The sequence below is a fragment of the Lampetra fluviatilis genome, chromosome 36, assembly GCF_964198595.1.
Source record: "Lampetra fluviatilis chromosome 36, kcLamFluv1.1, whole genome shotgun sequence".
Taxonomy (NCBI): domain Eukaryota; kingdom Metazoa; phylum Chordata; class Hyperoartia; order Petromyzontiformes; family Petromyzontidae; genus Lampetra; species Lampetra fluviatilis.
The window spans coordinates 9,911,390-9,934,627 of NC_136310.1; the positions used below are offsets into that span (position 1 = coordinate 9,911,390).

At 57.8% G+C, this 23,238-nt stretch overlaps 1 protein-coding gene across 2 annotated transcripts in view; it reads left to right on the forward strand.

Annotated features, from left to right (window-relative positions):
* The window catches only part of LOC144945172 (tumor protein 63-like), a 22,842-nt gene extending 9,243 nt beyond the window's left edge, over positions 1-13,599 (forward strand). The window contains exons 2-12 of one of the 2 annotated variants that reach the window (XM_078873461.1): positions 635-892; positions 4,111-4,303; positions 4,553-4,671; positions 4,933-5,042; positions 6,733-6,905; positions 7,582-7,667; positions 7,935-8,059; positions 9,652-9,782; positions 10,462-10,588; positions 11,023-11,116; positions 12,777-13,599. In XM_078873461.1, the coding sequence (XP_078729587.1) occupies positions 635-892; positions 4,111-4,303; positions 4,553-4,671; positions 4,933-5,042; positions 6,733-6,905; positions 7,582-7,667; positions 7,935-8,059; positions 9,652-9,782; positions 10,462-10,588; positions 11,023-11,116; positions 12,777-13,223 (1,863 nt within the window). In that variant the 3' untranslated portion in view covers positions 13,224-13,599. The remainder of the gene's footprint in view (positions 1-634; positions 893-4,110; positions 4,304-4,552; positions 4,672-4,932; positions 5,043-6,732; positions 6,906-7,581; positions 7,668-7,934; positions 8,060-9,651; positions 9,783-10,461; positions 10,589-11,022; positions 11,117-12,776) is intronic. The other variant, XM_078873463.1, reaches the window with a different exon arrangement.
* Positions 13,600-23,238: the final 9,639 nt, after the last annotated feature.

Consider the following 23,238-nt stretch of genomic DNA (forward strand, 5'->3'; position numbering starts at 1 on the left):
CCCCCTCACCCCCTCCTCACCCTCACCCCCCCCCCTCACCGCGTCTCCCTCACCCCCCCCCCCCTCACCGTGTCTCCCTCACCCCCTCCTCACCCCCTCCTCACCCTCTCCCTACCGCGTCTCCCTCACCCCCTCCTCACCCCCTCCTCACCCTCTCCTCACCCCCCCCCCCCTCACCGCGTCTCCCTCACCCCCCCCCTCACCGCGTCCCCCTCACCCCCTCCCTCACCCCCTCCTCACCGCGTCTCCCTCACCCCCCTCCTCACCCCTCCTCACCGCGTCTCCCTCACCCCCCCCCTCACCCCCTCCTCACCGCGTCTCCTCACCCCCCCTCACCCCCTCCTCACCCTCTCCTCACCCCCCCCCCTCACCGCGTCTCCCTCACCCCCCCCCTCACCGCGTCCCCCTCACCCCCCCCTCACCCCCTCCTCACCGCGTCTCCCTCACCCCCCCTCATCCCCTCCTCACCCTCTCCTCACCCCCCCCCTCACCGCGTCTCCCTCACCCCCCCCCTCACCGCGTCCCCCTCACCCCCCCCCTCACCCCCTCCTCACCGCGTCTCCCTCACCTCCCAACAACGCCTTCCCCCCTACTAATCCTCCTTCTCTTCTCCCCCCCACCCCCTCCCCCCCAGCCTCAGTACACGACGCTGCTGGGCCCCGTGTCGGCCGCCGGGGTGCAGGGAGCCCCCCGCATGGAGAGAGGCGGCAGCCCCTTCGGCTCGGAGCCCGGGGGTCCGCTGGCGTCGCCCTCGCCCTACGCGCAGCCCAGCTCCACGTACGAGGCCGCGTCGCCCGCCGCGGCCATCCCCTCCATCACGGACTACCCGGGGCCACACGGGTTCGACGTCTCCTTCCAGCAGAGCAGCACCGCCAAGTCCGCCACGTGGACGGTGAGGTGGGGGGGGGGGGGGGGCACGGGGGAGGGGGGGCACGCGGGCATGGGGGGGCACGGGGGGGGACGCGGAGGATGAGGAACACGGGAGTCACGGGGGGCATGGGCGGTCACGGGGGTCACGGGGGGTATGGGGGTCACGGGGGCATGGGGATCACGGGGTGTATGAGGAACACGGGAGCCACGGGGGGCATGGGCGGTCACGGGGGTCACGGGGGGTATGGGGGTCACAGGGGGCATGGGCGGTCACGGGGGTCACAGGGTCACGGGGGCATGGGGGCACGGGGGGTATGGGGGTCACGGGGGCATGGGGATCACGGGGGGCACGGGGGGTATGGGGGTCACGGGGGCATGGGGATCACGGGGGCATGGGGATCACGGGGGTATGAGGGGCATGGGGGTCACGGGGGCATAGGGGGCACGGGGGGCACGGGGGGTATGGGGGTCACGGGGTGTATGGCAAACACGTGAGGCAAGGAGGAGATACGGAAGTGGATGTCGGTGGGCACAGAAGCAGACAAGTGAGTACAGTATGGAGGAGGAAAGGGAGAAAGGGGGTCTCACGGGGACACGCGGGGAAGGACAGGGGGTAGACTGGGGGTAGAGACAGAAGAGGGGGGGGTGATGGAACACGGGGAGACGCGAAGGCGATCCTTGTAAAGAGCTGGTCCAGGAGATGTTGGGAAGTGGTGAGGGAGACACAAAGCCTTGCCTCACTCACCCCGCGTAGTCCTCACCCTGCTGCTCACCATCTCCTTCACCCCTCTACACAGCACTAACTCACTCACACACCACGTGACCCCTCCCCCCATCATCACCTCACTCACACACCACGTGACCCCTCCCCCCCACCATCACCTCACTCACACACCACGTGACCCCTCCCCCCATCATCACCTCACTCACACACCACGTGACCCCGCACCCCTTCATCACCTCACTCACACACCACGTGACCCCTCCCCCTCATCATCACCTCACTCACACACCACGTGACCCCTCCCCCCATCATCACCTCACTCACACACCACGTGACCCCGCACCCCTTCATCACCTCACTCACACACCACGTGACCCCTCCCCCCATCATCACCTCACTCACACACCACGTGACACCGCACCCCTTCATCACCTCACTCACACACCACGTGACCCCTCCCCCCCATCATCACCTCACTCACACACCACGTGACCCCTCCCCCCATCATCACCTCACTCACACACCACGTGACCCCTCCCCCCATCATCACCTCACTCACACACCACGTAACCCCTCCCCCCATCACTACCTCACTCACACACCACGTGACCCCTCCCCCCCCATCACCACCTCACTCACACACCACCTCACCCCTCCCCCCATCATCACCTCACTCACACACCACGTGACCCCTCTCCCCATCAATACCTCACTCACACACCACGTGACCCCTCTCCCCATCACTACCTCACTCACACACCACGTGACCCCTCTCCCCATCATCACCTCACTCACACACCACGTGACCCCTCCCCCCATCATCACCTCACTCACACACCACGTGACCCCTCCCCCCCACCATCACCTCACTCACACACCACGTGACCCCGCACCCCTTCATCACCTCACTCACACACCACGTGACCCCTCCCCCCACCATCACCTCACTCACACACCACGTGACCCCTCCCCCCATCATCACCTCACTCACACACCACGTGACCCCTCTCCTCATCATCACCTCACTCACACACCACGTGACCCCTACCCCCTTCATCACCTCACTCACACACCACGTGACCCCTCCCCCCATCATCACCTCACTCACACACCACGTGACCCCTCCCCTCATCATTACCTCACTCACACATCACGTGACCCCTACCCCCTTCATCACCTCACTCACACACCACGTGACCCCTCCCCCATCATCTCCTCACTCACACACCACGTGACCCCTCTCCCATCATCACCTCACTCACACACCACGTGACCCCTCCCCCTTTCATCACCTCACTCACACACCACGTGACCCCTCTCCCATCACTACCTCACTCACACACCACGTGACCCCTCCCCCATCACTACCTCACTCACACACCACGTGACCCCTCCCCCCCATCACCACCTCACTCACACACCACCTCACCCCTCCCCCCATCATCACCTCACTCACACACCACGTGACTCCTCTCCCCATCATCACCTCACTCACACACCACCTCACCCCTCCCCCCATCATCACCTCACTCACACACCACGTGACCCCTCTCCCCATCACTACCTCACTCACACACCACGTGACCCCTCCCCCCATCATCACCTCACTCACACACCATGTGACCCCTCTCCCCATCATCACCTCACTCACACACCACGTGACCCCTCTCCCCCCTTCATCACCTCACTCACACACCACGTGACCCCTCTCCCCATCATCACCTCACTCACACACCACGTGACCCCTCCCCCCATCATCACCTCACTCACACACCACGTGACCCCTCCCCCCCACCATCACCTCACTCACACACCACGTGACCCCTCCCCCCATCATCACCTCACTCACACACCACGTGACCCCTCCCCCCATCATCACCTCACTCACACACCACGTGACCCCGCACCCCTTCATCACCTCACTCACACACCACGTGACCCCTCCCCCCACCATCACCTCACTCACACACCACGTGACCCCATTCCCCATCATCACCTCACTCACACACCACGTGACCCCTCCCCCCACCGTAACCTCACTCACACACCACGTGACCCCTCTCCCCATCATCACCTCACTCACACACCACGTGACCTCTACCCCCTTCATCACCTCACTCACACACCACGTGACCCCTCCCCCTTCATCACCTCACTCACACACCACGTGACCCCTCCCCCCATCATTACCTCACTCACACACCACGTGACCCCTACCCCCTTCATCACCTCACTCACACACCACGTGACCCCTCCCCCCATCATCACCTCACTCACACACCACGTAACCCCTCTCCCATCATCACCTCACTCACACACCACGTGACCCCTCCCCCTTCATCACCTCAGTCACATACCACGTGACCCCTCTCCCATCACTACCTCACTCACACACCACGTGACCCCTCCCCCATCATCACCTCACTCACACACCACCTCACCCCTCTCCCCATCATTACCTCACTAACACACCACCATCGACTAAACCTCTCCTCCCGCCTCCCCCCTCACCTCAGTACTCACCGGACCTGAAGAAGCTCTACTGCCAGATCGCCAAGACCTGCCCCATCCAGTTCAAGGTGTTGTCCGTGCCGCCGCCGCCCGCGGGCTGCGTGCTGCGCGCCATGCCCGTCTACAAGAAGGCGGAGCACGTGACCGAGGTGGTGAAGCGGTGCCCCAATCACGAGCTGGGCCGCGACTTCAACGAGGGTGAGCTCAGGCGGGCACGCGGCGTGAGGGGTCACGGGAACACGGGGGAGAGACACCGGGGCGATATCGGGGAGGCTGGGGGGGGTGGTGGGGACACACGAGGGGAGACACAGGGAGACGACGCCGAGTAGAGATGGGGGAGGAGGGGGACACGCGGTGGAAGGGAGGCTCGGGCAAGGCGTCCCCACGGTGTCCCCACAGTGTCCCCGTGTCTCACGCTGTGCCCGTGCTATGCCCCCCCCCCCCTAGCCGGACAGACGGCCCCCCCGAGTCACCTGATCCGCGTGGAGGGGAACAACCACGCACAGTACGCAGAGGACGCGGTCAGCGGGCGGCAGAGCGTGGTGGTGCCCTACGACTCACCACAGGTGAGCAGCCTCACCAACCACTCACCGCTCACTCACCAGCCTCACCACTCACACACACAGCGTGGTGGTGCCCGACGACTCACCACAGGTGAGCAGCCTCACCAACCACTCACCGCTCACTCACCAGCCTCACCACTCACACGCAGCGTGGTCGTGCCCTACGACTCACCACAGGTGAGCCTCGCCAACGACTCACTCACTAGCCTCACCATGGTACCGGTGTGGTGTTTCCGTGGTGGTGTGTGTGGTCGCGGTGTGCAGGTGGGGACAGAGTTCACCACGGTTCTCTACAACTTCATGTGCAACAGCAGCTGCGTGGGCGGCATGAACCGCAGACCCGTGCTCATCATCATCACCCTGGAGACGCGCGAGTGAGGGATACAATCTCGACTCACCACCATCATCACCATCACCACCATCACCATCACCACTCACAAACATCACCATCACTGTTGACACGACCATTACCGCCACCATCATCACCACCATATATCACCATCACTGTCAACACGACCATTACCGCCACCATCACCACCACCATCATCATCACCACCACTCACAAACATCACCATCACTGTTGACACGACCATTACCACCATCATCACCACCATCATCATCACCACCACTCACAAACATCACCATCACCACCATCATCACCATCAATGTTGACACGACCATTACCACCATCATCACCACTCACCACCATCATCACCATCACTGTTGACACGACCATTACCACCATCATCACCATCATCATCATCACCACCACTCACAAACATCACCATCACTGTTGACACGACCATTACCACCATCATCACCACCATCATCATCACCACCACTCACAAACATCACCATCACCACCATCATCACCATCACTGTTGACACGACCATTACCACCATCATCACCATCACCACCATCATCACCACCACTCACAAACATCATCATCACTGTTAACACGACCATTACCACCATCATCACCATCACCACCATCATCACCACCACTCACAAACATCACCATCACTGTTAACACGACCATTACCACCATCACCACCATCATCATCACCACCACTCACAAACATCACCATCACTGTTAACACGACCATTACCACCATCATCACCACCATCATCACCACCACTCACAAACATCACCATCACTGTTAATACGACCATTACCACCATCATCACCACCATCATCACCACCACTCACAAACATCACCATCACTGTTAACACGACCATTACCACCATCATCACCACCATCATCATCACCATCACTTACAAACATCACCATCACTGTTGACACGACCATTACCGCCATCATCACCACTCACAAACATCACCATCACTGTTAAAACGACCATTACCATCATCACCACCACCATCATCATCATCACCACTCACAAACATCACCATCACTGTTAACACGACCATTACCATCATCACCACCATCATCATCATCACCACTCACAAACATCACCATCACTGTTGACACGACCATTACCATCATCACCACCATCATCATCATCACCACCGCTCACAAACATCACCATCACTGTTGACACGACCATTACCATCATCACCACCATCATCCACGTTCCCAAGTGCCCAAAGATGTCTCCCTCGGCCTTCGTGAGTCCCGTGACCCCATGACCCCCACGTAGAGTCGCCACCTTTCCCACCATCAGCCAATCCCAGGACAGACCTCTCGGTCAGCACGAGGTCGATCACCAGAACCGTGCAGTCACCAAAGATCCCCCGTGTAGCCTCAACAGACTGTTGGGGCAAGTGCGGTTCGCGAGCAGCACCAATGAAAGCTGGCACGGCACACGACGGGGTGGCGATGTTTACACACCGCACCGCGTGCTCGTTTGAGGCCGAGCCGAGTTCCAACGCCAAACACCGCGGCACCAGAATCCATTCCCGCCGCCGGGCGCCAAAACCCGCCGCCGCCGCCGCCGATCCTCCTGCGCCAACTCATTGACGTGTGCCCCCGGGACGATGCCCGTTGACCTCTATCCGTGACCTCTGTGCTGCCCTCCCCCGCCCGCCCCCTCCCCCCCAGCGCACAGGTGCTGGGTCGCCGCTGCTTCGAGGCGCGGATCTGCGCGTGCCCCGGCCGCGACCGCAAGGCGGACGAGGAGAACTTCCACCGGCAACAGCAGCCCCTGGACCCCGCGGGGGGCGGCAAGGGGGGCACCAGCGCCGTGGGGGGGCTCGGAGGGCCCGGCAAGAGGCGTGAGTGAGGGGGGGGGGGAGCAGGGAGGCGGGGGGGTGACACATTTGCACGTGGCGTGTGTGTGTGTAGGTGTGTGTCCACAAGGGTTTGTGTACGTGGTAGTGTAGCGGTTGGCGCGCTGTGCTATGAACCCGGCGACCTGGGTTCTATTCACGCTCACGGCCAACACCGGTGACGATTATCTGAACCGGTCCTGGGCCTCCCCTAGGTCGACTCGACCTCAAATGAGTACCTGGTGCGGTGTGTAAACATCACCGCCCCCCTCGTGTGCCGTGCCGGCCTTCATAGGTACTACTCTCTAACAGCACTTGCCCCTACAGTTAAAGGCTTTTCGGGGGGGTTCTTTGTCTTTGTATATGGACACGTGTGTGTGTGTACACCCATGTAGAGGAGCGGTTGCACAGTGATTAGCGCTGCACCACACACCATGGCTGACACCGGTGACGAATATCCAAACTGGTCGCGGGCCTTCTCTAGGTCGACTCAACCTTAAACGAGCACCCGGTGCGGTGTGTAGTAAACATCGCCACTGGGGAGACAAAGGCGGCCGAGCGTGGCGCTGTCCACCCGCCCCCTCGTGTGCCGTGCCGGCCTTCATAGGCGCTGCTCGCTAACAGCACTTGCCCCTACAGTCTGTTAAGGCTATAAAGGTGGGATCTTTTGTCTTTGTCTCAGCTATGAAGCAAGGCTCCCCTGGCCTCCACACGTCCTCGGGCACCAAGAAACGGCGACTCGGGGACGACGATGTCTACTACGTCCCCGTGAGTCCCCTCGTCACCCCCCCCCCCGGCTACCCCACCCCCTCGCCTCTCATCGCCACGGGGGTCTCTGAGTAACTCCGCCCGTGTCTGTAAACGCGGGTGGGGTCACATCCCGTCGCCGTGTGTCAGGCTGTGTCACGTCGCGTCATGTGTCGTGTCACTTTGCCTCGTGGTGTCACGTCACGTGTCGTGGTGTCACGTCACGTGTCGTGGTGTCACGTCTCGTCTCGTGCCGTACCGTGACCCCGTGCCACCGTGCCGCTGCAGGTGCACGGCCGTGAGAACTACGAGGTGCTCATGAAGATCAAGGAGTCGCTGGAGCTGAGCCAGTTCGTGCCCAGCGGAGCCGTGGAGGCCTACAGGCAGCAGCAGCAGCAGCTCTTCCAGCAGCAGTAGGGGCACTCACCCTCACCCGACACTCACCTGGCACTCACCCTCAGCTGGCACTCACCTCACCCTCACCTGACTCTCACCTGACCCGACACAATTACCTCACCCTCACCTACCACTCACCTGGCACTCACCTCACCCTCACCTGACACTCACCTGAGATTCACCTGACTCTCACCTTACCCTCACCCGACACTCACCTAACACTCACCTCACCCTCACTTGACACTCACCTGACTCTCACCTCACCCTCACCCGACACTCACCTCACCCTCACCTCACACTCACCTACCACTCACCTGACTCTCACCTCACCCTCTCCTACCACTCACCTTGCACTCACCTCACCCTCACCTGACCCTCACCTGAGATTCACCCGATTCTCACCTGAAACTCACCTGGCACTCACCTCACCCTCACCTGACGCTCACCTCTCTATTGCCTGTCACCTCACCCTGGCCTGGCTTTCACCTGGCTCTCACCCTGACCTGGAGCCCTGGCTAGACGCACGCCTCAACAGTGGCCTGCCCACGCTCCTGACCTTGCACTGCCATAGCTCCTGGCCTGGACCCTGACGCTGACCATGATCCTTGGCTCAACCGTTTTTTTCCGCGTCGCGTTTAATTGCAAGCTGCCGGGCACAGGGCCCAGCAAACGCCCAAGCGGCCAGCGACAAACAGCACGGATTAATTTTCAATAGAATCAGAGTCTTTTTTGACTTGAAGCTTTCGTGACTGCAGGGATTCATATTGTTTGGGTCTTTCGGTAAAGTCACGTAGATAGGTTCAAAGAAAATAACAAAATGACAAAAAACTACGACGTTTTCGCTGCCCACCACTTACATTAACATTGGCTGCTGACATTTGGGCAACGCCCATTTCAAACCTTTATAAACAGTTTGCCTTTAGAAGCTAACCCCCCTTTTCCTGATGACGACCGCTTGTGTTGCCATCGAAACGTCGTGGTTTTATTGTTATTTTGTTATTTTCTTTGAACCGATCTACGTGATGTTACCGAAACACACAAATAATAATCAGAGTATTTATTCATACTGGAGGTATCCGACGAGCTATCAAACCGTTTTTCGTTTCCACAGATGTCCTGCGGATAGGGGTAACTACAGATCGGAGTTATGAACATGTTTCTTGAGTCGGGGGAGCCTGCCGATGTAGGGTCCCAATCGAGTAACTCGCAAGAGGAATCTTCAGCATTGGGGCGATGTCTTTGTTTTGTGTGTTGGTCGATACCCAGTTCCACTGTGCGTGTGGGTTTAGCTATGGGAGGAGGAGGAGGAAACGGGAGAACCCGGAAGAACCGGAGACAGAGTGAGAACACACACGCAGACTCCATACAGAAAGAGAGAGAGAGGGGGGCGCCCGGGTGGGGAATCGAACCCAGCTGCTTCTTGCACCTGGGTTGGTCACCACAGCACTGCCGCCATAGCCCGAACCGTCGAGGACACGCGTCGTAGACGGTGGACAGCGGAGAGAGGGGACCAGGAGGAAGAGAGGGTGGGGGTTTGATCCACCCCCCCACCCCCCCCTCTGCCCCCCCCATGCCCTAACCTTGACCTGACCCCGTGACCCCTGTCCAGACCCTGTGACCTCTTCCCCCCATCTCTCCCCAGGCCGTGCCTGCAGTCGCAGCTCCCCTACCCGGGCCCCCCTCTGCCCATGGGGCCCAAGCTGCCGTCGGTCAGCCAGTTCGTGGGCCACGGCACCATGGGTACGATGCTCGCTCAGCCTCGCAGCGCCACGTGTCCTCACGTCCCCGTGTACCCATATCCTCACGTCCACGTGTCCCCGTGTCTCCATATCCTCACGTTCCCGTGTCCCCGTGTCCCCATATCCTCACGTCCACGTACCCCCGTGTCCTCACGTCCACATGTCCCCGTGTCTCCGTGTCCCTGTGTCTCCATATCCTCACGTCCACGTGTCCCCGTGTCTCCGTGTCCCTGTGTCTCCGTATCCTCACGTCCCCGTGTCCCCGTGTCTCCGTATCCTCACGTCCACGTGTCCACGTGTCCACGTGTCCCCGTGTCCCCGTGTCCCCGTGTCCTCACGTCCACGTGTCCCCGTGTCCTCACGTCCACGTGTCCCCGTGTCTCCGTGTCCCCGTGTCTCCATATCCTCACGTCCCCGTGTCCCCGTGTCTCCGTATCCTCACGTCCACGTGTCCACGTGTTCCCGTGTCCCCGTGTCCCCGTGTCCTCACGTCCACGTGTCCCCATGTCTCCGTATCCTCACGTCCACGTGTCCACGTGTTCCCGTGTCCCCGTGTCCCCGTGTCCTCACGTCCACGTGTTCCCGTGTCCCCGTGTCCCCGTGTCCTCACGTCCACGTGTCCCCGTGTCTCCGTATCCTCACGTCCCCGTGTCCCCATGTCTCCGTGTCCGCCCGTGCAGGGACGCCGATGCTGAACGGGCACACGGGGCTGCACGGGGACCTGAACGGAGTGAGCTCCACGCAGCTGCACCTCCCCACGCCCACCCACTGCACCCCCCCTCCCTACAGCCCCGAGTCTGTGGCCAGGTACCCCCGCAATGCACCACCACAACACAAACCACCATATACCACCATAATAACCAGTCACAATAACCACACTCACAACCGTGACAATTACAACATGCCAACAATCACCACAACCACGATCACAGCACAACCACGACAGCTACAACGTGCCTACAACAACACCAACCACACGATGATGGTGATGATGATATAGTGATACAAAATATAGACGATGATGATTGTGATGCTGATGTTGATAATGGTGATGATGTGGGTGGTGAAGATGGTGCTGGTGATGGTAGCGATGATGAAGGTGATGATAATGTTGACAGTGGTGACGGTGACCCGTACGTGTGTGCGTGTGTGATGTCGTGAGAGAGAGAGCGAGGAAGGGTGAGGCTGTCCTCATAATCTGTGACCCCCACCCCCACCCACCCCCACCGTGACCCCCGTAGCTTCTTGACACGACTTGGCTGCGTCGCGTGCGTCGACTTCTTCACGAGCCAGGGCCTGCAGTACGCCAACGAGGTGGCCCAGCTGAGCCCGCAGGTACGGGGGGCGGGGGGGCAACCCTCGGCCCACACGCGCGCGGGGGGACGCAGGGTCACGGGGTCGCGGGGTCGGGGAGAGCGGCGGCGCCGCGCTTAGCGCACCGCGCTGCGAGACGCCGGGCGCTCGTTTGAGGCCGAGCCGACCTAGGGGCCGGCGTCGGGACTGGGCTCCCCAGACGGTCGCCACTGACAACGGTGGCCGTGGTTGGGAATCGAACCTCGTGTCCAGCCCACCAGCCACACACACAAAGACAAAGGTCCCCCCCCGTGTAGCCTACGCAGCCTGTTGGGGAAAGTGCTTTTAGCGAGCACCTACAGTGAGGGAAAAAAGTATTTGATCCCCTACTGATTTTGTACGTTTGCCCACTGACAAAGAAATGATCAGTCTATAATTTTAATGGTAGGTTTATTTGAACAGTGAGAGACAGAATAACAACAACAAAATCGAGAAAAACGCATGTCAAAAATGTTATAAATTGATTGGCATTTTAATGAGGGAAATAAGTATTTGACCCCTCTGCAAAACATGACTTAGTACTTGGTGGCAAAACCCTTGTTGGCAATCACAGAGGTCAGACGTTTCTTGTAGTTGGCCACCAGGTTTGCACACATCTCAGGAGGGATTTTGTCCCACTCCTCTTTGCAGATCTTCTCCAAGTCATTAAGGTTTCGAGGCTGACGTTTGGCACCTCGAACCTTCAGCTCCCTCCACAGATTGTCTATGGGATTAAGGTCTGGAGACTGGCTAGGCCACTCCAGGACCTTAATGTGCTTCTTCTTGAGCCACTCCTTTGTTGCCTTGGCCGTGTGTTTTGGGTCATTGTTATGCTGGAATACCCATCCACGACCAATTTTCAATGCCCTGGCTGAGGGAAGGAGGTTCTCACCCAAGATTTGACGGTATATGGCCCCGTCCATCGTGTGCCTGTGTGTGTGTGTGTCTGTGTGTGTGTGTCTGTGCCTGTGTAGTGGGGAGCGGTGGTGTAGCGGTTAGCGCTACGCTGCGCTATGAACCTGGCGACCCGGGTTCGATTCCCGCTCATGGCCAACACCAGTGACGATTATCTGAACCGGTCCTGGGCCTCCCTTAGGTCGACTCAGCCTCAAAGCAGTACCTGGTGCAGTGTGTGGTAAACATCGCCACTGGGGAGACAAAGGCGGTCGGGCGTGGTGCTGGCCACCCACCCCCTCGTGTACCGTTCCGGCCTTTATAGGTGCTCGCTAACAGCACTTGCCCCTACAGTCTGTGTGTGTGCTCATGTGTGTGTGCTTGTATGTGTGTGCCCGTGCGTGTGTGCGTGCCCATGTGTGTGTGTGTGCCCATGTGTATGTGCTCACGTGTGTGTGTGCCCATGTGTATGTGCTCACATGTGTGTGTGCTCACGTGTGTGTGTGTGCTCGTGTGTGTGTGTGTGCATGCCCGTGTGTGTGTGCCCATGTGTGTGTGCTCGTGTGTGTGTGCCCATGTGTGTGTGCTCGTGCTCACGTGTGTGTGTGCATGCCCGTGTGTGTGTGTGCCCATGTGTGTGTGTGCTCGTGTGTGCGTGTGTGTGTGTGCCCCTGTGTGTGTGCCCCTGTGTGTGTGCTCGTGTGTGTGTGCTCGTGTGTGCGCGCTCACGTGTGTGCGTGTGTCGCTCCCCCCCTGCGTGCGTCCCCAGGACCTGGAGATGCTGAAGATCCCAGAGCAGTACCGCGCCGCCATCTTCAAGGGGATCCTCGAGCTGAGGACCCCGCTGCACGACTACGGGACCCCCTCCCACCCGCCGCCCCCGCATCCCCTGCAGCAGCACCAGCAGCAGCACCAGCAGCAGCAACAGCAGCACCAGCAGCAGCAGCAACAGCAGCAGCAGCAGCACCAGCTGCTGCAGAGGCAGGCGAGCGGAGGAGGGCCCCTGGGAGCGAGCTCTGCCGTGGGGATGGTCCCCACGGCGGAGCTCCGCGAGGAGCGGATCATCGACGCGGTTCACTTCACGCTCAGGCAGACGGTGCAGATGCCGCGGCACCACGACTGGGTGGAGTACGGGTTCGACCTCCCGGACGGGGCTAAGCGCTGCAAGCAGCAGCAGCAGCAGCAGATCAAGGAGGAGTACAAGGAGGTGCACTGACCGCCGCGCGTGGGAATGTTGGAGGGCGGCCGTGGGGTCACGGCCGGGGCGGTGAGGACTTGAGCGGTGATGGTGATGGTGGTGGCGGCGGCGGCAGCAGCATCATCATCAGCAGCATCGTCATCAGCAGCTTCAGTAGCAGAAGCTGTGGTGGTGGTCGTGGCAATGGGGGTTGGTATGGCAGCAGCAGCATCAGCATGATCAGTCATCATCATCAAACTCACTCTCAATAGCGGCTTGTATCATACGCATTTGTAGCACTTATGTAATCAATTCCATGATCACAACCACCGTCAGCAGCATCAGTAGCACTTATCAATCAATGCCATCACCACCGTCGTCAACAGCAGTATCGTCGGTGCCGCCACCGTCACCTGCACCGGCAGAAAAAAATCATCAGCACCATCACGATCATCATCGACATTTACACGCACAATCCTGTTTCTCATAGCCAGGTGCCTCCTGGGAATGAGACTCCATCGTGGTCTCTTGAGTCCACACCTGGTCACACAGACAAAGAACCCCCGTACAGCCTCAACAGACCGCTGGGGCAAGTGCTCTTAGCGAGTAGCACCTATGAAGGTCGGCACGGCACACGCGGGGGTGGTTGGCGAGCACCACGCCCAGGCCGCCTTTGTCGATGTTTTACAGACCGCACCAGGTACTCATTTGAGGCCGAGTCGACTTAGGAGAGGCCCAGAACCGGTTTAGATAATCGTCATTGGTTCTGGCCTTGAGCGGGAATCGAACTCGGGTTGCCGCGTTCGTAGCGCAGCGCGCTAACCGCTACACTACCGCTCGCTATACACGCACACACCAATATACACACCATCACACGCACCCTCCCCAACTCACCATGCTCATAATCACCAGTCTTCAGCAACAGAAACATCACATAACCGATGCCTCCATCATCGTATAATCAATATCAGCAGCATCAACAGTATCAGAATGCATGCCTCCATCATCATATTATCAATATCATCAGTATCACAATGCATGTCTCTATCATCATCATCAGCAGCATCATCATCGGCCTGCATGGATTCCCTGGGGCTGATGGGAAGCGCGGCGACGAGGGGGCCACTGTCGGCACTCAACCCCTGGCTCGCAGCGACTTTGCTCACAATGATATCTTTTTTAAAATGTGTAATTTATTACAATGCTCTTCTTCATCATCATCATCACTGTTGTTGTCGCGTGAGTCGTCTTTGTTCTCGTAGTGGTTGTCGTAGTGAATGTGGCGGTGGTTGCGGGCCAGACTGCAAACGTGGGATCACGCAGCGCTCGCTTGCCCGCTCGCTCACAGGGGCCCTTACGTTCCCCCCGGCGAGAGGCGCCTCTCTCTCTATCGCTCGCTCTGTTCTCACGAGGGAGAGAGGCCTGCGACCAGAGGGAGGGAGACCTGGGCTCAGTGACAGGGAGATCTGGGACCAGTGACATGGAAACCTGGAACCAATGCCACGGAGATTTGGGACCAGTGAGATGGAGATTTGGGACCAGTGACAGGAAGATTTGGGACCAATGAGATAGAGATCTGGGACCAGCAACAGGGAGACCTGGGGACAGTGAGAGTGAGACCTGCGTAGAGTAAGCGGGAACCCTGGGAGCCAATGGGAGATCTGGGGCCAGTGAGAGAGACCTGGGTTCATTATCATCACCAACAGCTTCATCATCATCATCATACAATCAATGCCTTCATCATCATAAACAGCAGAGCGTTGCCGCAGAATCATCTGTAAGCAGGCAGCGGTGTCATAATCTCTATCATCGTCGTAGCGCCACTTGGAGACTTGACCTTGCCACGGGAATGTGGAATTGCCACCGCTGGGGAACGCTGCGGCCACTCGGGCCGCTCAAGTTTGGAGGCTTTGCTCGGTGTTTTTTTGCTGTCGTAGCCTGAACGTGGCTCAACTTGTACACAGTAGTTCGAGTAGGCCCGAGAAGAGGCAATCTCCCCCTGCCCCCCCCCCCCTTCTCGCCTGGACCTCCCGGCCCCGGGGGCCTCGTTTGAAACCGGGAACTGAGTTGACGTGGGACACCCTCGGGCCTACATGCTGGGCCCTGCCGTTGTTGTTGTTGGGGGGGAGCAGGGGGTTCTAAAACTTACACACGAGGCGGTTTAGTGACGGGCGAGGGAGACGGGAGGACGGTGTGTGGCTCGGTGCCCGTGCCCCTCTCGAAGAGTCTGTTCCTAATAGATCATCAAAGAGTCTGTTCCTCATCGATTATCAAAGAGTCTGTTCCTAATAGGGAATCAAAGAGTCTGTTCCTAATAGATTAATCAAAGTCTGCTCTTAATAGATTCTCAAAGATTCTGTTTCTAATAGATTATCAAAGAGTCTGCTCCTCATGGATTATCAATGAGTCTGTTCCTAATAGCGAATCAAAGAGTTTGTTGCTAATATATTATCAAAGAGTCTGCTCCTTATAGATTCTCAAAGAGTCTGTTCTTAATAGATTATCAAACATTCTGTTCTTAATGGATTCTCAAATATTTTATTCCTAAAAGATTATCAAATAGTCTGTCCCTCATAGATTCTCAAAGAGTCTGCTCCTAATAGATCATCAAAGAGTCTGTTCTTAATAGATTATCAAAGAGTCTGTTTCTAATAGATTATCAGTTTGTTTCTAATAGATTCTCAAATATTCTGCTCCTAATAGATTATCATGATCATGTTCCTAATAGATTATCAAATAGTCTGTTCCTAATAGATCTCAACGATTATGTTCCTAATAGATTCTCAAAAAACCTGTTCCTAAGAGGCTGTTCTAACATTTTCTCACCTACCAAGAGGCTGTCCTGATCAAATTTTCCATCTCATAACCAGACTCTTTATTTAGACTGGAATAATCCGATGAGCTATGAATCTCGTTCTCACAGATGTCCAGTTGGGGCACGGGGTCAGCGAGCTACAATCTGTTGGGTGTGTTGTCTCGGCCTGTTCAGAACTGATTCTCAACAGCCTTGTTTCCCATCTGATTCTAGATTTGAAGCTTTCGTGACTGCAAGGAATCATCTTCTTAGGTTTTTTCGGTAAAGTCACGTAGGTAAAACATCACGGAGACTTGTGTTGCCTCCGAAACGTCGTGATTTTTTATTTTATTTTATTTTATTTTCATTCATTTTGATGTTTTACCTACGTGACTTTACCGAAAAAACCTAAGAAGATGATCCCATCTGATTCTCAGTCTGTTCAGAACCGATTCCCAGGATCCGTTCCTGATCCTCCCGTCTGCTCCGCTCTGTTTCGCAAGGTCAAGGCAGCTGCGGGAAGTCTGTCCCGGCGGCCTCTTCGCCAAAACTTTAAGCACAAATCTGCCTTTTTTGTTGGTGTTCGTTCGACTCACGACTCCACCCCCCCCCCCCGGGGGTAGCTGGCAGGGCTGGTGGGAGGGAGATGCCGGCTGGTGGGAGGGAGATGCCGGCGGCAGACATTTGGTAGAGTGGGATCGTGTCCGCGTCCGGCACTGGCAATCCGTTCCCGTCTGGCACCTTCAGAGGGTTGTTCCTGTCCCGTGTTCCCGCCCACTTACCCCGCTGTGTTCCGACTGGAGCGCGGTAGGGGGTCGTCGCGCCGTCGTGTCCGCTGTCGCGTTATTTGGCGCTGGGTGTGTGCGGCGTCTGTGTGTTAACGGGGAGTTCGGGTTAGGGGCCGTCCATAAATGACGTCACGCACCTGGGGGTGGAGGCGGGGGGGTCAGACATTTGTGACGATGTGTGACGAGGGGGGGGGGGGGGGTTGAGAAATGTGACGTCACATCAAAAAGCGCAACTTTTAATAAATATAGACAACACGTTCTACTTAATTAAATATATACTTTAATAAATGTTTACTCATACAACATCAGAGTGCAGCGCCACATTAAATACGCACTACAATGACAATAGTTTAAAGCGATTTGAAGCATGTTTTATTTTCAAAATGGAAATATGTTTGGGGGGGGGGGGGGCAGAGCTTTGTAACGTCAATTTTGAGGGGGGTCTAACTTTTTGTGACGCCGTGTTACGGGGGGGGGGGGGGGGGGGGGGTCAAAAATCGTCCAAAATCGCGTGACGTCATTTATGGACGACCCCTTAGTACAGGCGAGTGAGTGCACGTGCGCGTGTGTGCGCGTGTGTGCGCGTGTGTGTGTGGGGGGGGCTTGCTGGAGCAGCCCTGGGTCCCCCTTACGTGCCCCCCACCCCCCCCACCGTAAGCAGCGCTCGGCTCTCTTTTTGCCCCCCCCCTCCGTGCCCCCCTCTCTCCGTGCCCCCCTCTCTCCGTGCCCCCCCCCCCCCTCCGTGCCCCCCCTCTCTCCATGCCCCCCTCCCTCCGTGCCCCTCTCTCTCTCCGTACCCCCCCCCCCTCTCTCCGTGCCCCCCCTCTGTGCCCCGCCGTGGTGGAGAGTGTTGGTGATGTCGAGGCGGCGGTTGGCTGTCAGTATTAGGGTTCGTTCGTTTCGCCTTCACATTTCACGAGCTGCGTTTGATAATTTCCCCCCACCCCCCTACCCCCCGCCCCCCCCACGTTGTTTTGTATTTTTATACAACCGGAGAATAAACGAGTTTGTCTTTTGAAGAGCGGGAAGGGGGCCCATCGATTTGTCTCGGGAACGCGTGGCGCAACCGGGGGAAAGACAACGTCGGCGCTGTTAGAATGTGGCTGGCGCCTCTTGGCCGAAGCCACCATATCCACACCGACACACACACACCATCACCACACACACCATCACCACACACACCATCACCACATCCACACACACCATCACCACATCCACACCGACACACACAACAACAACAACCGCCATTCGCCACTAAGTGGCGGTGACGTCACCACGACGCTTGTGCCAGGCCATGTGCACCGTGAGGCCACGTGAAGTGTCGAACGCCCGCTGGCAGGAGGTCACGGGGCAGACCCAGGTGCCACGGGTCGACTGACTGAGATGACCGAGATGGCTGGCTGATGCACCACATGTGCCCCCTACTGTGCCAACTTGCTGTGCTTTAGCCACCCGGCGCTCCGCTCGTTGTTGTGAGCGTCGCTCCTCCGCCCTCCGTTGTTGTTGGAGGGCGACTGCCTCCAACTGCCCAGTAGCGTTCTTCACGAGCCTCCTCCACAGAGGCCGATCTTGACACCGCTGGTACCGGTCATCGGCAAGTCCACTCAGCTCCACGTCCTCCTGTACCACATCACTCCATCTCTTCTCTAGCTCGTGCCGCGCCCGTTTAGACCCTCGATTTGGCCGAACAAAAGCTGTTTAGGCATGCGGTGGCTGGGCATGCGGGCTACATGACCCAGCCAACGCAGCCTTGCCTGCCGGAGGAGCTCACCGATGGGACTTTGCCCAGATCTTTCAAGGATGTGTGAGCTCCTCACACAATCCAGCCTGCAGGTTAAACCCAGGATGGATCGTAGGCAGGCCGGCCTAAATGTTTCTAACCGGCGAAGATGCTCCATTAGGGGGGTCCACGTTTCGCAAGCGTAGAGAAGGGAGGGAATGACTGGCCGAGAAGACCTGAAGCTTCGTGCGGAGCGACAGACCAGGTAGCTTCCACACAGCGTTACGCAACTGATGAAAAGATGCCGCTCGAATGATTCGGAGTGAGACCCTTTGCACACACACACCATCACCACATCCACACCGACTCATCCACGCCACCCCCAACATCCACGCCATCGGCGGACAAGCTCCTGTGTTGTGCTGCTGCTGCTGGGACGGTGACAGCAGCCGCGCGTGGCCTGCATGCGGTGGCTGGGCAAGCGGCAACGTGACCCAGCCACCGCAGCCGCGCCTGCGGGGGGTGGAGCTCACGGATAGGGGACGCTCTCTGGGGTCTATCACGGATCTGCGAGTTCCTCACACTGTGATCCAGTCTGGATTATAGTCAAACAAACAAAAAAAAACCCCATGACGGATCGTAGGGCAGGGCAGCCCCGACGTTTAAAAACCTGCCAGAGGGCCCCAACGTTTCGCGACCACAGCAGCGGCGGAGAGAGAAAGTCTCACGACTGCGGCCGAGAAGAACACCCTGCGGGAGGTTCGAATGGAGCGGGCGGCCGAGCGGGGGAGAAGACAGCTCCCACTGGGCGCCACTTGACAACGACGACGCCGCCGCCGATTCAAGAAGATAATTGCCGCTCCACTCATTCAATGAGCGAGACCCCCCCCCCCCCCCCCTGTGCTGTTGGAAGCTAGGAGCTGCTCGCATTATCCCCTAACCCCCCCGTCCCCCTAACCCCCCCCCCTAACCCCCCCCGCCCCCCCTAACCCCCCCCGCCCCCCTAACCCCCCCCCCTGCCCCCCTAACCCCCCCCCCTAACCCCCCCCCCCCCTGAGACTTCAGGGTGGTGTTTGAGAGCCGTGCCACAGCGGGAAGAGGCCGATGCTGGCCGGCTGCCTTCATCCTCGCGGCGCTCGCATCCACCACGTGGCTAATGGGGGGGGGGGGGCGGATAGGTGCGGTGCAGGGGGGGGCCTCAGCCTTAAACTACAATTAATTAGCAAGGGACCGCAGGAAAAAGAAAACGTCTCCTGGCGAAACTCCACGTGGCAGGGCACTGAACCCCTGCCAGCCCCTCCCCCCCCCTCGGGGATCATCCACAGACAACGACAAACTCGACACATTCCATGTCAATCAGACCACGGCAAGAAAGAGGAGTGGACGCGACAACGATAAGTGACCATTTCAGGCAATGGTTCATCTTCACACCATCACGCACACACACACCATCAACACACACACCATCACCACACACACACCATCAACACACACACACCATCACTACCACATCCACCATCACACACCACCACGCACACACCATCACCACACACACACACCATCACCACACACACACCATCACACACACACACCACCACATCCAAACCATCGCGCACACACACACACCACACACACACACACCACCGCACACACACCATCATATCCACACCATCGCACACATACACACACACCATCACCACCACATCCACACCATCACACACACCATCACCGCCACATCCACCACCACGCACACACCATCACACACACACCATCACACACAAACCATCACCACACATACCATCGCACACGCACACACCATCAACACACACACACACACCATCACCACCACATCCACACCATCACCACCACATCCACACCATCACACACACCATCACCGCCACATCCACACCATCACACACACGACTCGCCCCAACTCATACACCCCCCCAATCACCCTCAAGTTCACCCCTTTTTTTCTGTTCCACCCCATAATCAGGATTAAACTCAAGGCTCTTTCGGACTCACTCCGACTCAACTCGCTCGCGCACGCTCCGCGCAGCCCGTAACACGGCCGCTTGGCCCAATCAGCGTGGGCTGGTTGACAAGCGATGATTGATCCCACCTTCCCTCCACCACGGCTTTGCGTGTGACCAGAGCAAGGCTGTAATTATAATATATATTGGGGGCGGGGGGGGCACATCCCCCCCTATATTCAAATATGCTCAAAATGTCCCCCCCAATATATTGATATAAAATAGATTTCTGTTTATATGAGTGTGGTTATAGTTGTACTTTATAAATCCATAATCCCTGCCATTACATACAATGACACAAGAAAAGGTAAAAAAGAAAGAAACAGAGCAATGTAATACATTATTGTAAAAAAAAAGGCCATCCCATGTGTTAGTGCATTTTTGAATATTTTAGGCAGAAAATTCGTTTTCAAATTTAGATTTTTTTTTCTGGGTTGGGACCCCCAGACCCCCTGGAAGATTTGGTCCCCCCCAATGTTGACTCCATGGCGACGGCCTTGGACCAGAGGAGTCGAGACCAGAAGGAGCGTTGGATTGGGATGGGGTGGTGGGTTGTGTGTGTGTTGTGTGTGTGCGCGCGTGTTCCATCGTTGTTGTTAATTAGACGTGTTCCATCGTTGTTGTTAATTAGACTTGTTCCATCGGGGAGAGAACCCCCCCCCCCCCCGAGACGGAGCATCTCGTTTGCGAGGGTGGCCGTGGTGGGGGTGGCCGTGGTGGGGGTGGGGGTGGCCGTGGTGGGGGTGGGGGTGGTGATGAGGGTGGTGATGGTGTCGATTGAAGGCGAGCGGCGAACACGTGGCGACACGTCGTGGTGGTGGTGGTGGTGGGGGAGGTGGTGGTGGTGGTGGGGGTGGTGGTGGGGGCGGTGGTGGTGGGGGTGGTGGTTTTGGGGGGGGCGGTGGTGGTGGTGGGGGCGGCGGTGGGAGCGGTGGCGGTGGGGGCGGTGGTGGTGGGGGAGGTGGTGGTGATGGGGGCGGTGGTGGTGGGGGCGGTGGTGGTGATGGGGGCGGCGGTGGTGGTGGTGGGGGCGGCGGTGGTGGGGGTGGTGGTGGTGGTGGCGGGGGCGGTGGTGGGGGCGGTGGTGGTGGTGGGGGCAGTGGATAATTTCAGACGTCGCTCCCAACCGCCAGCGACGTTCGCCGTGGCCGGGGATCGAACTCGTGCTGCACCACGCGGAGCGCTGTGACACCGCTGCCCCCAACACCTCCACCCACCCACCCACCCACACGCGGGACAAGCGACGAAACAACCACAACCACCACCGCCGTAACCACCGCAACCACCACTGTAACCACCACAACCACCACTGTAACCACCGCCACTACCACAACCACCACCATTACCACAACCGCCACTACCACATCCACCACTACCACCACTACCACAACCACCACAACCACCACCACAAACGCCACCACCACAACCACCACCGCCACCACACCAGCGTTCGGTCACAGTCGCATACAAAAGACAAAGATCGCCCCCCCCCCGTGTAGGCTCTAGCAGACTGCTGGGCAAGTGCTTGTTAGCGAGTAGCACCCCCCACGGAGGGCAACACCACGCCCGTCCGTCTTTGTCTCCCCCAATAGAGTAGAACCCCTCTGAATAACCACCCCTGTTAACGACTGATAGCTTAAGGACGGGCCTCCATAGAGCCCAATGTGTAGTTTATAGTGTAGTGTATAGTAGCGTATAGTGTAGTGTATAGTGTAGTGTATAGTAGTGTAGGGGTGTCAGGGGAAGGATTCCCACCAATAGGAGGGTTAGTGGGAGGGGTAATCGGGGAGATATAAGGGGAGAACGGGCGGGAAGAAGGGGTCTTTGGCGGGAACGAGATTGGGACGGCGGGGGACAGGTGTGGATGGGAGAAAAAGATTAAAAGACGAACCCCCTGCAACCTTGTGTCGGCTCTCCTTTACAGTAGTTTATAGTGTATAGTAGTGTATAGTGTAGTGTGTAGTGTGTAGTAGTGTATAGTAGCGTAGTGTATAGTATATAGTAGTGTATAGTGTAGTGTATAGTAGTGTATAGTGTAGTGTATAGTAGTGTATAGTGTAGTGTATAGTAGTGTATAGTGTAGTGTATAGTAGTGTATAGTAGCGTAGTGTATAGTATATAGTAGTGTATAGTGTAGTGTATAGTAGTGTATAGTGTAGTGTATAGTAGTGTATAGTAGCGTAGTGTATAGTATATAGTAGTGTATAGTGTAGTGTATAGTAGTGTATTGTGTAGTGTATAGTAGTGTAGTGTATAGTGTAGTGCCTCCATAGACCCCAATGTGTTTGCTTACTGACCATTCCCCTGTTAAGGACAGGCTGTGCATTTGTAGTGGTGATACGCGCTGGTAGTAAGGATCGTGGGGTAGCGCGTGGTGATTGGCTGTGTGTTAGTGACGGGCGCTGACAGTGATGGATCGTGTGGCAGCGCGTGGGGATTGGTTATGTGCGCTGGCACAAGAAGGGATCGTGTGGCAGCGCGTGATGATTGGTCGGTTAGGGTGGGTGCTCGCATCGCGGTCCGCATAGGCTCCATCTCCTTGGAGCGGAGGGCTATATAAGGCAGTGCGCGCGGGCGCTCGAGGAGAAGTTGGTGACCAGTGAAGACGGAAGACGGAGGAGGAAGAGATAGGGCCCTGAGACACCTAGTCCCGCTGTCCTTGTAAGGACCGGGGCCCTGTGTGGCTCAGAGGCGGGACCTTGGGACCCGGGGGCCGGAC